General features: G+C 36.2%; 1 protein-coding gene across 2 annotated transcripts in view; it reads left to right on the top strand.

Annotated features, from left to right (window-relative positions):
• The window catches only part of LOC115228809 (probable WRKY transcription factor protein 1), a 62326-nt gene that overhangs the window by 31340 nt on the left and 17184 nt on the right, over positions 1–13802 (top strand). For both annotated transcript variants that reach the window (XM_036500490.1, XM_036500489.1), the window contains exons 6-8: positions 76–174; positions 4436–4585; positions 13454–13575. In XM_036500490.1, coding sequence (XP_036356383.1) covers positions 76–174; positions 4436–4585; positions 13454–13575 — 371 coding nt within the window. The remainder of the gene's footprint in view (positions 1–75; positions 175–4435; positions 4586–13453; positions 13576–13802) is intronic.

Here is a 13802-nt window from a genome sequence, read left to right as displayed (position 1 = left end):
TTATCAAAAATCAAAGAGCAAGATACTTTAATTGTGGTAACACCCAAAATACATTTTTCTTTTAAATATTCACAGAGGCAGCTTGGAGCAAGGTCTGGAAACTGTCTTAATAAGTGCTGAAGGAAGTCTCCAAAAACTTACAATCACAAACTGTGGACCTGTATTTACAGAAAGGTATTTTTATCTTACTTCTTTATTCTTCCTCTTTCTTCTCTTTGTAAGAATTAAATTTAGGATTAAATTTATTATGCGACAACTGCAGCATTTCTTGCAGCTCACTATATCCTGAATTCCAATCCTGCTGACGTCAACTTTTCCTTTCATCTTTTGGATCTTTTCGGTTTGAACGGCAGTTTTTAACATAATTTCTAGGTAGCTAAAAAGTTTCAAACTTCGTATACTGGTAGAATGTGTTCATAAAGCATCTTTTTCTCTTGGCTTTATTGAGAAAATTCTATAGTTTGTAAGATATTTGTTGCTTTTTTTTTCTTCAATTTCTGCGATTTCAACCAATCAGTGACGTCTATTGAGTTAAAAAGCATTCTGTGCCGTATGAATATGTCCCTCGTTTAAGAAATAGATTGGGTTTATTTACATTTGTGAAGAAAAAAAAGATACCCTTTCCCCACCCCTAACCCTAAAAGAGATTGAAATGCAATAGATCGATTCTAGGGTCATAACTATGAGTGACAATTTCATATGACACCGCTAGAAAAAACTGCCGTTCAAACCGAAAAGATCCCATCTTTTCAAGGTCAATAAAATTAAATGCCAGTCAAGTATTGGGGTTAACGTAATTGACTAAACTCCCCATCTCACTAAAACTGCTGGCTTTTTGCCAAAAATTGAAATCAGGTCAGCGAGTTTGCAGAATCATTAGCGATTGAAACAAAATGCTTGGCAGCGTTTCTTCCAGCTCTTTATGTGCTAAGATCAAATCCTGCCAAATCTTTGCTTTTCATCCTTTCAAAGGTTGATAAAATAGTGTATCTGTCAAGTACTAGGATCACGGTAATCAACTAACACCACACTACAAATTAAACAGCCTTATGCCCAATTATAAAACCGTTATCATTGTTGAGCTGGCAGAACCGTTGGCACGCCAGGTGAAATGCTTAACAGCATTTCTCTGTCTTCACAAAACTTAGTTGTGGACAAACGGGGAATATTGTTTACAAAGAGGTTTTGTAAAGATAACACCATGAATGTGTTTCGTAAATGTTTACATATATATTGTTCAATAAGGTACTCTATATAGTTTCAAACTATCAAAAATCTCTTATTATAAAAGGCAGATTTTATCTGCCTCCCTTTGGGAGTTATACAAATCTACAATATAGGATTTCTTCAATTACAATTTACCTAGCATTTTTAAGAGTACAATGCATCGCGTCATGCCAGGTCCAGTTTTTAAAATTTAAACTCCAATTAAGCAAAATTTACAGAAAACTCACATTCTGGTGTGTGTGTCAAATGCTTTTCTTAGTCTGGTTTACACCACACGCAAACGCACACACACAGTGTGCAACGAATAAAATGAAAGTAAATAGCGACAGAGTGATTTGAGGAAGACTAAACTGAAAGTATTTAAACCACTACTCAAAAAATAAAAAAACACAGCAAACAGAAACAAATAAATACATAACCATTTACTCCTCACACAATTTGTTCAATTAGAATTTACCTAAGATTTTTCAGAGTACTTCAGTGGGTGATGCCATAAAAAATTTCTTTCAATTTTACCACCAATTAAGACAAAATTCGAGAAAACTCAATATTTTCACATATCACTCCGAAAGCATTGATGTACATGTGTGCGTGCGTGAGTGTGTGTGTGTCATTCCTCACACACACGCATACACATACATATACAACTACATACAACTACATACACATACAACTACATACAAACACGTGTGTGTTTGTTATTAGTAAAAAAGGCGCCAAAACTCAACTCACTTATCATTCCAACACATTTGCAAAGACACACGGACGGACAGAAAAGGTAAATTAGTTTTTATTTTACTCTGTATATATTTTATTATATAATATTATATATAGATATATGTATATATAATTGCAGTATGAAACAGTGTTTATGTATAAACAGACGACACTTATATATAGTTACCAAGCCGCCCGAATTTACCTATTCATATTTAAATGAGAATATCAGAGCAAATCTCTTTAGTACATTCGTGAAAACACGTATTATACTTCGTAAACACTTCAACTACAGTTTTGTACAAAAATCGAAGTGTAATTTTAATTCCGTGAATTATGGGAGATTTTTTTCCGAAATTTGTTCCTATTGTGTTTTCAAAATTTGTAATTCTGACAAAAAATGGATACGAATTTCATTATATCAAGCAGCGAGTCAGAATTCGAAGGATTTTCTACTGAAGACCTTCATAAATCTAACTCTATGACTGAAAAAAAAAAAGCATCTTTATATAAGAGTGAAGTTGTGTGGTGTCTGTCTCCTACGATTTAGATTCCTAACTACTCCCACATCTTCCGGTGCAGTTTAACCAAAAGCGGGTATCTTATAGTCGTGATTCATATCGAGCCCTTCTGGGTATTAGCGTGCGTCTACGATGAGTCTACGATTTAAAAAAATTTACCATCATATTTTTCCATTTTAATGCATTTTTTTCGCTTTTATATAAGGGAAGTAACTCTCTAAAAATATCTACGATGTGTCAACGATTTTTAAAAAATTTACCTTAATTTTTTTTCAATTTTTAATGCATTTTTTTGCTATTTTTTGGCTATAACTCTCTAAAAATGCTTATATAGTTATTTCCCTTACAAACCCGAGCAACGCCGGGCGATACTGCTAGTAATGAATAAAAATAAGTACATTACAACTTAAATTGTCTCGATTTGTACCCTGCTCTTATCACCCATCGTAGATGGGTAAGTTTGCTAATAATGATAATCATAATAATCCTTTCTACTACAGGCACAAGGCCTGAAATTTGGGGAAGGGGACTAGTTGATTACATCGACCCCAGCACTTGACTGGTACTTAATTTATCAACCCCAAAAGGATAAAAATCAAAGTCAACCCCGGCAGTATTTGAACTCAGAATGTAGCAGTAGACAAAATACCGCTAAGCATTTTACTCGTCATGCTGACAATTCTGCCAGCTTGCCACCTTAATAATAATAATAATAATAATAATAATAATAATAATAATAATAATTAAAAAAAAGATGGTATAGGCACACCCCAAAAAGGTCACAGAAAATGAGAAAGCAACCATACTCTGGGATATGCCAATACACACAGATAGAAAAATTAAGGCCAATAGGCCAGATATAGTTGTCAGAGATCATGAAGAAAAAAAATGCTTTCTAATTGATGTAGCAATACCAGCAGATGACAACGTGTCTCTAAAAGAAATGGAGAAACTTTCAAAATACAAAGACCTGGAAATAGAGGTAACTTGAATGTGGAATCTAAAAACAGAAACAATTCCTATCATAGTAGGCACATTAGGTATGATAAAAAAAATATTCAGGCAAATACATAACAAAAACACCAGGACTTACAAATATATATAACATGCAGAAAATTGCACTACTGGGCACTGCACACATCCTACGCAAAACGCTCTCAATACAGTAACCATAAGAGCATCACAACAAACCACAGCACATACCCAAGGCACACAGAGCTGTGCTCGGTAGTGAAGTGAAAGCACGCTATAAAAATAAAACTACTGAATAATAATAATAATAATGATAATAATAATATCATCATCATCATTATTATCATTACTATTATCATTATTATAACTATTATTGCTAAGGCGGCGAGCTGTCAGAATCGTTAGCACACTGGACGAAATGCTTAACGGTATTTTGTCTGCCGCTATGTCCTGAGTTCATAAAAAGCACCCGCTACACTCTCGGAGTGGTTGGCGTTAGGAAGGGCATCCAGCTGTAGAGACTCTGCCAGATCAGACTGGAGTCTGGTTCACCAGACCTCAGTCAAACCGTCCAACCCATGCTAGCATGGAAAGCGGACGTTAAACGATGATAGTTTTGCTTACCGACAAAGGAACAAGTACCAGTGATGTAATAGGGTCGATCAAATTGACTCGACTTCCCTCCACCTATGTACCTATCAAAAAAAATTTGAAATTTTTGTAGTTGTTATGTTGTTAATATTTTGTTGTTTTAAGGTGGTGAGCTGGCAGAATGGACAAAATGCTTAGCTGCATTTCGTCCGTCTTTACATTCTGAATATAAATTCCCCTGAGATCAAACTTCATCCTCTTAGAGTTGATAAAATAAGTACTAGTAGAGCACTGGAGTCGATATAATTGACTTACCTCTCCCCCAAATTTGCTGGCGTTGTGCCAAAATTTGAAATCAATATTTTGTTGTTTTAATGGAAAAAATACAAACTACATTCTTATTTCAGGAGCTTGTGGCTTGTTTCTTGTTATGCTCGCCTATTGGAGGAGTTTACATATCACAGTGCCCTGCATCCACCAACAGCTGAAGTACTCTGGGCCCTTGCCAGTGGATGTCGAGATATCACAAAGCTTGACCTTAGTCCAATCAACCCAAGGTAATGAAAAGACATTTTTCAACATAGCTTTCTAAAATACTAGAATAAGGAGCTAAGAATGTGCAAAGAGCAAAAATCAAAAGTAGATGCAAATTTATTTCATTTTTGTATTTGATTTACAAGATTCTTCGTGTGTTGAAACATATTTTATTGTATCTCAGGAGGGTCATTGTGCCAATAATAAACATGCACTGGTTTTATTTTACTTCTTTTATTACTATTATTAGTCAATTAGTTAACCATTTAACTAAGTGATTGCTTGATTAATCATTCAATTAAACAATCAGTCAGCTAGTTTTGCCAAAGTCTTTTCATGACCTTCTCACTGATACACCCACTCTGCTTCAGGTTTGCTTCAAATCTGTCTGTCTCCCAAACTGAATGACTGATGGTATGATGCTCAGTTTTATATAAAGTGTTATGTTGTGTCATTGGAATGAACTGTTTAATCTGCTTACTTCAATTTATTCTGCTAAAAATAGGTAGTGTTGTTATTTCACAGTTGATTAATTAGCAGTGTTCATTTATGTAAAGTATTCATTTTAGCAATTATTTTACAAATGTTCAAATTAACATATATCAAAGAACTATTCTTCAGTGTCTTCAACTCAATCACTTTAAGAAAATAGGTCTTGACACATGCAAATGAAGAGATGATTGTGCTGACGTGGGGCTTGTCATGCGAGTAAACATGTGCTTCAATGAACAGAAAAAGGAAAATAAGAGACAAATTCTGACTGTACCTAGCAGAGGAATAGTCTAAATTGGATCTTAAATCATCATCATTTAATGTCTGTCTGTCTGTCTTCCTTGCTGGAGAGTTTGACAGGAGCCTGCAAACCAGAAGAATGTGCAAAGCTCCACTCTCTGCTTTGGCATGGCTCCTATAGTTGGATGCCCTTCTTAATGCCAACCACTTTGCAGAGTGTACTCAATTCTTTAAAATAGATTAAAGGGGGTATATTTCTAAATAAGAATAAACCTGGAGAACCCATAGAATAACTTCAAATAGGTAATAAACCTAACAAGTCTTTTATAAGGAATAATGTTTTGCAACAGCAAAAATATAATGTCTAAATAGCCTAAGGTACTGAACTGCTGATCATATCATAATTAGCAATTCATGTACCCCTAGGCAGGACACATTTTATGACTTGTTTTAGTTGGCCAACTGATAAAACACACACTTTCTACAACTGACAATTTCAGTTATAAAAACAACTGCACCAACAAAATCAACCCACCCATATTAACATAGCAAAATGAATGTAAAATAGCAAAAATATTTGTGAGATTGCATAGATAGAAATAGCTTGAGAGAACTGATAAAGATTTTTAAAATAATTAATTGATAGCATTCTAGAAGTCAATACAAATGGAAGCTGAGAATAGTAGCAGTAATAATAATAATAAAATAATAATAATAATAATAATAATTGCAGCAGAAATTCTGTGTCTGCAGTCAAAATATTCTCTGGAGGTATTATTTGGCTGTGTTCCATAATCACTAGAACTTTCCCAAAGTTGCTTCTAGTAATAAGTTATCAAGAATGTATTGATGTAGTATAAGTCTTTAAATAATAAATACAATGGAATCTGAACTGATGGGACTGATAGATCTTATTTGCATGTGTATGTGTGTGTTTGTTTGTTTCTGTAGCTAACTGTTCATATATCTGTGAGTATGTTTCTGTGAGTGTTTGTATATTTTATATATCTGACACCTGAAATGTTTTTCCAGCACCAGTTTTGGTATTAGTGAACCTAGGAGTAGCTCACCAGCATTCATAATCCTATCTGTCAATTTTGGGGTGATCAGAAGCAATAAAGTTTTTAACTGTTCCATTACTTCCCAGTTGCCCTTCTTTGATTCCAGGGTTTAGAAAACACAATGTTGTTTTAAAAAACAATAAACAGATAAATAAAGGAACATATAAATACATGGATAAATGTTGTACAACACATGTACCAATAATAGGATGGTCAATAAGCTCCTAGTAAGTTAAGTTTGCTATACTGGTTCAATTCTTTATCAAGCCATTTCACTTCACTTATTAATTGTACTAGAACTATCTGATCACAATCAAAGACTAAGAGTATAGGAGTTTCTGCCAAACTTACCAATCCTTGATACACTACAGAAAGATATAAAGATAAGTCACAGAAGGAACGTTTAAGTGCTCACACAACTTGCTAAAAATAGCAGCTAAATGATGACTGCACTCAAATATTTGTATGTAGCAAGGAGGCCTGTGTATGCATGCTTCTTCCTCCATAACTCTACCCATTTAGAGTTCCCCTTGCATGTTTTCCTATCAATTACTAGCCCGCTTGAATCAAACAATCCCTGCCAGTTATTCGTGTTTCAAAGTCTCTAGAAAAGCCAGAAAATGCTATACATGCTGACTTTCCACTCCAGCTTAACAAATAAAACAATGACTTTTTTTTTATCAGAGGAAAAAATGCAGAGTCTATGGCCTTTTGCAGGCCCTTTGAGTTTAGTAGGAGGAAAGGAGGAAGCTGTTTTCAGTTTGGAGGTTTGATTTGAATTCTCACAATAGATGGACACCCAAGAACCAGTTAAGCCTCACAGTTTCCTCTTAACAATGGGAAAACTTCTCTGTATATCCACTGTCTTCTACTTATGTTATTATAAGGGCAATGAACAAAAAAAACAGCCAACATGGGAGGGACAAGTTACAAATGTTTTATTAGTTTAACACTGAAAAGGAAGAGAAAGATTTTGATGTTTTAGACATTAGTCCTTCATCAGAACAAAAAGATTAGGGATGAGGTAGGAATGCTCTTCAATGGGATATTGTAAGGAAATCTTTATAGTAACCTGCTGCATTATTACATTCTTCACTAGAGCCCACGTTTCGCTCTCTCTACCTGCCTGTCTCTCTCTCTTTCTCTCTCTCTATCTATCTATCTATCTCTACCTCTCTCTCACTCAATCTCTTGTTAAGATTTGTAAATTTGTATAACTCCATATGCCATTGGCAAACATGAGTGCTATTGTTTCCAAAAATGGTCTCCTTCAAAGAGAGAGAGCAATTACTTCCCTAGGTTTTTCAGATTCTGGTTTTATTTTTTGCTGTATTTATTCCAATAACAAGGAAGGTGAGGCAACCCTATAATTGCTTTTGTAACACTCTAGGCTGTGAAGTTTAGATAACTGGCATGAAGTTTACATGAAGTCAGTCCTCCATTACCTCATATGACTTCTTTAAGCTATTGTATTCCATCTCTGACAGAATGGTTTTTAAAGAAATACAAATTAAATGTGATTCTTGATAAATTTTGGTATATACACACAATCACACTAACGCAAATATCCACATATATGTTTACACACACATGCACCTCTCTCTCTCTCTCTTTCTCTCTTATATGTATTAATCAATCAATCTAGCTATCTATCTGTGTGTGTGCATGCATGTGAGTGTCTCTCTCTCTCTCTCTCTCTCTCTCTCTCTCTCTCTCTCTCTATATATATATATATATATATATATATATATATATATATATATATTATCATCATCATCATTGTTTAACATCTGCTTTCCATGCTAGCATGGATTGGACGATTTTGACTGAGAGCTGGCAAACCAGATGGCTGCACCAGGCTCCAATCTTGATCAGCTGGATGCCCTTCCTAACACCAACCACTCCGAGAGTGTAGTGGGTGCTTTTTACGTGCCACTGGCAAGGGGCCAGTCAGGCGGTACTGGCAATGACCTTGCTCGAATCTTTTTACACATGCCACCGGTACAGGTGCCAGTAAGGAAACGCTGGTAATGATCACGCTCGAATGGTGCCCTTTTACATGCCACTGGCACGGAAGCCAGTTAGCTGCTCTGGCAATGATCATGCTCGGATGTTGCTCTTGACACCCTACTAGCACATATATATATATACACACACACACACATATATATATATACATACATACGGGGTGCGATGGGTAAATTGTCACTATTTTATATTTTTAATTTCACACATGCGCATTGTTTGTTTTTAATTTTGTCAACTACACAGTATAATAGGGTCAGTTGGGCAGTGTCTGTGAGAAAGACAATTCACTCAGCCAGAAATTTGAGAACAACATTCCGTACTGCCTGGCATTTGTGCCCGAAGCTCCAGTACAAACATTTCAGAGTGTTTGGGTGTCAATCTGAGGGCATTGCAATCTGAGGACATGTACTGAGAGTGATAAAAATCAAACATCCAGTCAACATCATGGTGTTTGGAATGATCACTAGTGATGGCAATGTTATGCCTCCATTCATCTTCCCACACAGCCTCAGACTCAACACAGAGGCCTACATCAAGTGCCTGGAGGAGGTAGTGCTGCCCTGGGTCAAGAGGGTGGCTGCTGGAAGATCCTATGTCTGGCAACAGGACTCTGCACCATGCCACACTGGCAGGAGAACCCAGCCATGGCTGTCAGACAATTTCTGTGATCACACCACCCCTATCATTTAACTCCCCAGACTGCAACCCCTTTGATTATTATGTGTAGAGTGCAGTCGAGTGAAAGGCCAACAAAACTCCTTGTAACACCAAAGATGAACAGAAGGCAAGGATTATGGAAGCATTCACCAACTTAAACAAAGAGACCATCCAGAATATTTGCAGGAGATTCTGAAGTTGTCTGGAGGCCGTGGTTGAAGCCAATAGTGATTTTATTGAATAAATTTACTCTTTAGTATTTCAAGATATTTTTATGTAATTTTAGTAAATATATATTAAAATGCGATGTCAGTGTTATTTTCGTTTTTGCATAATTTAGACAACAGTTTATTCACTGCACCCTGTGTATGTATATATATATATATATATATATATATATATATATATATACACACACACACATGCACACATACATATGCACATGTACACACATACATATGTATATACACACACAAATACACATGTATATGCACAGCATGCACATACATACACACACACACACACACACATTGATATTGATAGATATAACCGATAATTGTGTCTACATTAGTCTCACTTCTACCGAAGCTGTTGAATTAACCAAAATATAGACTATAAACCCTGTCGTTGGATGCTATCTTCTAAACCAAATTATAGATTATTAGAGTGGTTATGTAAACCAAATTATTGATTGTTATAGCAGCAGCCACTCAAAGCATATGTAATTTGAAATTCAATTTATAAAAATAAATATTGAAGTAGACTGAAGTGTATGTCCCTCTGGACTTGTTTGTTACATATCATCTCTACCCGTCTCCCACCTGATAGATCTATCTTTAGTTATTTTTATTACACAGTTCTTTCTCTCCAGAGACCCAGTCCTCTGGAAAGAATTCTCTTCCCACTCATGAATTTTTCTGTAGATGCCCACAAACAAATGATGGAATTGAGCGTGAACCATATCACCAGTTTTGGAAAGTAGGCAATGGTGATGACCATCAATGGCGATGATCATCTTCCTAGATAAACCATACCATCATCATCATCATCATCATCGTCATCATCAGTTTAACATCCATTTTTCCATGCTCATATGAGTGGAGCTAAAATTTCTGAGATAGGTTTTTCTATTGTCAGATACCCTTCTTGTGACCAACCCTTACCAATAAAGTCTTATTTCCCCCATGACCAGACATGGGGAAATCACAGAAGACTGGAAATGAAGAACACTACATGCATGATAGCAACATTCATTGACAGCCATCATGCAATGGAGGGCAAGGAGACAACACACATGTGCACGCCTACACATATGCACATACATATACATGTATGGATGGATGGATATATGTATGCATGTATGTATGTATGTATATCAAATAAAATCAAAAACAGAACACAAAGGATATCGCGGTACATGTGTTTCAAGCTTTATAAACAACCTGTTCTTACATCAGTGTATAATAGATATAAAAGATGGTTTAAAGCTCTCTTCAGCCGCATACATTGTTATTCCAAAGAGTTACATCACACTATAAAAAATATGAAAAGTACATGTAGTATTACCCATTATAATAGGTATATCATATCCCCTTGAGAAAGTGTATTTGTAAAATTTTGTAACTGTATAACTGTATAAAGGTTCATTGTATGTATGTATGTATGTATAAGTGCCAATCAATTAAAGGGGATGGAACTTGTGGAAGAGAAAGAGGGAGATCTAGGAAGACATGGGATGAAGAATTAAAGGCCAATCTCAAAATGCTGAGCTTTACAAAAGAGATGACAAAGGACTGAGATATATGGCACATTGCTGTACTCAAGAATACCTCTCCTCTACAACATGCCTCATAAAAAGCACTGATACTGGTATCATGTGAAAAGCACCCTGTACACTCTATAAAGTGGTTGATGTTAGGAAGGACATCTAGTTGAAGAAACCAGGCCAAAACAGACAATGGAACCTGATGTAGCCCCTGACCTTGCCAGCTCCTGTCAAACTGTTCAATCCATACCAGCATGGAAAGTGGGTGCTTGATAATGATGATGATATTTATATACGACAGATCTCTTTCAGTTTTTATCTGCCAAATCAACCTCACAAAGCTTTGGCCAACCTGAGGTTATAGTAGAAAACAATTGCCCAAGGGGCCATGACTGAACCCAAAACCATGTAGTTGGGAAGCAAACTTCAGAAACACACTAAGGATTAAAGGTATGGGAAAATCAATGAAAATCAAGCCCTTCAAATGGTACTTTAAAGTACTTTAAGTACTATTACAAAAGCTTCATTTCCGTATTCTATCATTGTCTTGTCTTATTTTGTGTCTGTATATTTTTTTGTATGTTTCGAACACTAAAGCAAATATCACAGTACCATTTTATTTACAATGTGCACACATTTATTACAGATTTACATCTTGTTTAAAATATATTAGGTGTGGCTCGTAAGATATACTTTTTAATGACTCTGTGTGCGTGTGTGTGTGAGAGAGAGAGAGAGAGAGAGAGGCACAGGTGTGGCTGTGAGATTAAGAAGGTTGCTTCCCAACCACATGGTTTCAGATTCAGTCACAGAAGGTGGCATCTTAGCCGAGTGTCTTCTACTATAGTCTCAGGTCAACTAAGGCCGTGTGAGTGGATTCAGTAGGTGGAAACTGAAAGAAGCCCATTATATATATTTATAAACTTATCCACGCTTCCTGATCCTATTGTCTCTTATGAACACCTTCGTCTATCTCGAAAGTATATTCTAACACCTCAGCACCACTGTCTATGTCTTCTTTCCATTTACTCCCACCCACCCTTATATAATGCAGTGTAGCCATGCATCTCCTCTACAGCAAGATATCTGTGCCTATCTCTCTATCAAAACTTTAGCTTCTCAACACCAAGCATAAAGCCACCTCCTTCGCTAGAAGAACCCTATTTTGTCAAGGAATATCTCTCTTTGTCTTGCAAATTACTTGGCAGCCTCACTAGTGCCAGTGGCATGGAGAAAACAACCAGTAAACACTGCAAAGAGGTTGGCATTAGGAAAGGAATTCCTACCAAAGAAACCATGCCAAACAGGCATCAGATCTCAATGCATCCTCCAGCTCACTGGATCCGCTCAAATCATCCAATCCATGCCAGCACGGAAGACACATGAAATGGTGACGAATAAGAGTTGATATTCCTATGATTCCTCCTAGATGTGAATGAAATTACTATAGAAGAGTGTTTGTCCAGTAGCGATATAGGAAATATAGTTCCCAATAAGATAATTCCAGCATTCACTTTTGGAGCCTGGCTGAAACTATTTTACTATAATTATGTTACTCATTTACTTGTTTCAGTCATTTGACTGTGGCCATGCTGGAGCACCGCCTTTAGTCGAAGAAATCAACCCCAGGACTTATTCTTTGTAAGCCTAGTACTTCCGCTAAGTTACGGGGACGTAAACACACCAGCATCAGTTGTCAAGCGATGTTGGGGGGAACAAACACAACACACAAACACATATATATATATATACATATATACGACAGGCTTCTTTCAGTTTCCATTTACCAAATCCACTCACAAGGCTTTGGTCGGCCCGAGGCTATAGTAGAAGACACTTGCACAAGGTGCCATGAAGTGGGACTGAACCCGGAACCATGTGGTTTGTAAGCAAGCTACTTACCACACAGCTACTCCTACGCCTATAATTATTAATTATAGGCATAAGAGTTGCTAATTATATTAACAAAGTCATGAATTTTACAACTTTTCCTCTCATTCCCACTCTCTCCTAAAGAGAAATATCAAAAACTCTTACTCCACATCTAATTCTCCAGCACCACCAGTAAACAACTCTACTGTTTCCAGCGAGAACAGAAGGAAGAACAGATGTCTAACATTTCACTTCTGCCTGAAACATTAGACTTCAGTTCTTCCTCCAAAGCAAAATAATCTATTCCACTTGGCCACCACAGACCATCATTAGTTTTCTCAAATTTTACTGTTTTATTTCATTATTGTGAGCTTCAGCATAGTCGATAGTTCCTGAAATGCTTTGTCCTGATCATGTTACATGTAAATGAAGTCGAGAAATCCAACGACAGAATGGATACAGTACAGTATTTGTAGATATGTCTGATATCTATGACAAAGTTTGTATGAGTGTATATGAGTCTATGTCAGTATTACTGTGTTATTGTGTATTTGAAAGGTTTTGACACTATACATATGTAACAATGTTACTCTGTGTGGGGGAGGCATGTGTGCATGTATGTGTATGAAAAAAGAGAGCATTTATGTATGTGGCAATACATAAACATACTCCTCTCTCTCTCTCTCTCTCTCTCTCTCTCTCTCTCTCTCTCTCCCATTATTTTTAATAATTACAATTGCTTTGTTGTGGCTCTCATGATATTTCCATCCTTACAGGTCTCCACAGCAAGAAAGGTTCAATAACAAGTGTGCCAATTTGATAGCCAAGGGATACCCAAGTCTTAAGTCAATCAGTATAGGAGGATGTGGTATTGACAACCAAGGACTCTTATTAATTGGTAAAATTTTCTCTTTAAAGTAGCATCTTCATCATCATCATCATCTCCATAAATAACTATGATCAACATAATATCCCATAGTACTGTGGTAACCACTGAAACGAATTTTTATTTCTGACTAAAGCCATTGTGTTTTTATCAGGTGACATGTATTTTTATTAGGTGCACACATGGTTGAGTGGTATGAAGCTTGCTTCCCAGTCACATGGTTCTGAGTTCAGTCCCAC

The sequence above is a fragment of the Octopus sinensis genome, linkage group LG2, assembly GCF_006345805.1.
Source record: "Octopus sinensis linkage group LG2, ASM634580v1, whole genome shotgun sequence".
NCBI lineage: Eukaryota > Metazoa > Mollusca > Cephalopoda > Octopoda > Octopodidae > Octopus > Octopus sinensis.
The sequence above is the reverse complement of the archived record's forward strand: the minus strand, read 5'-3'. Positions and strand labels throughout refer to the sequence as shown.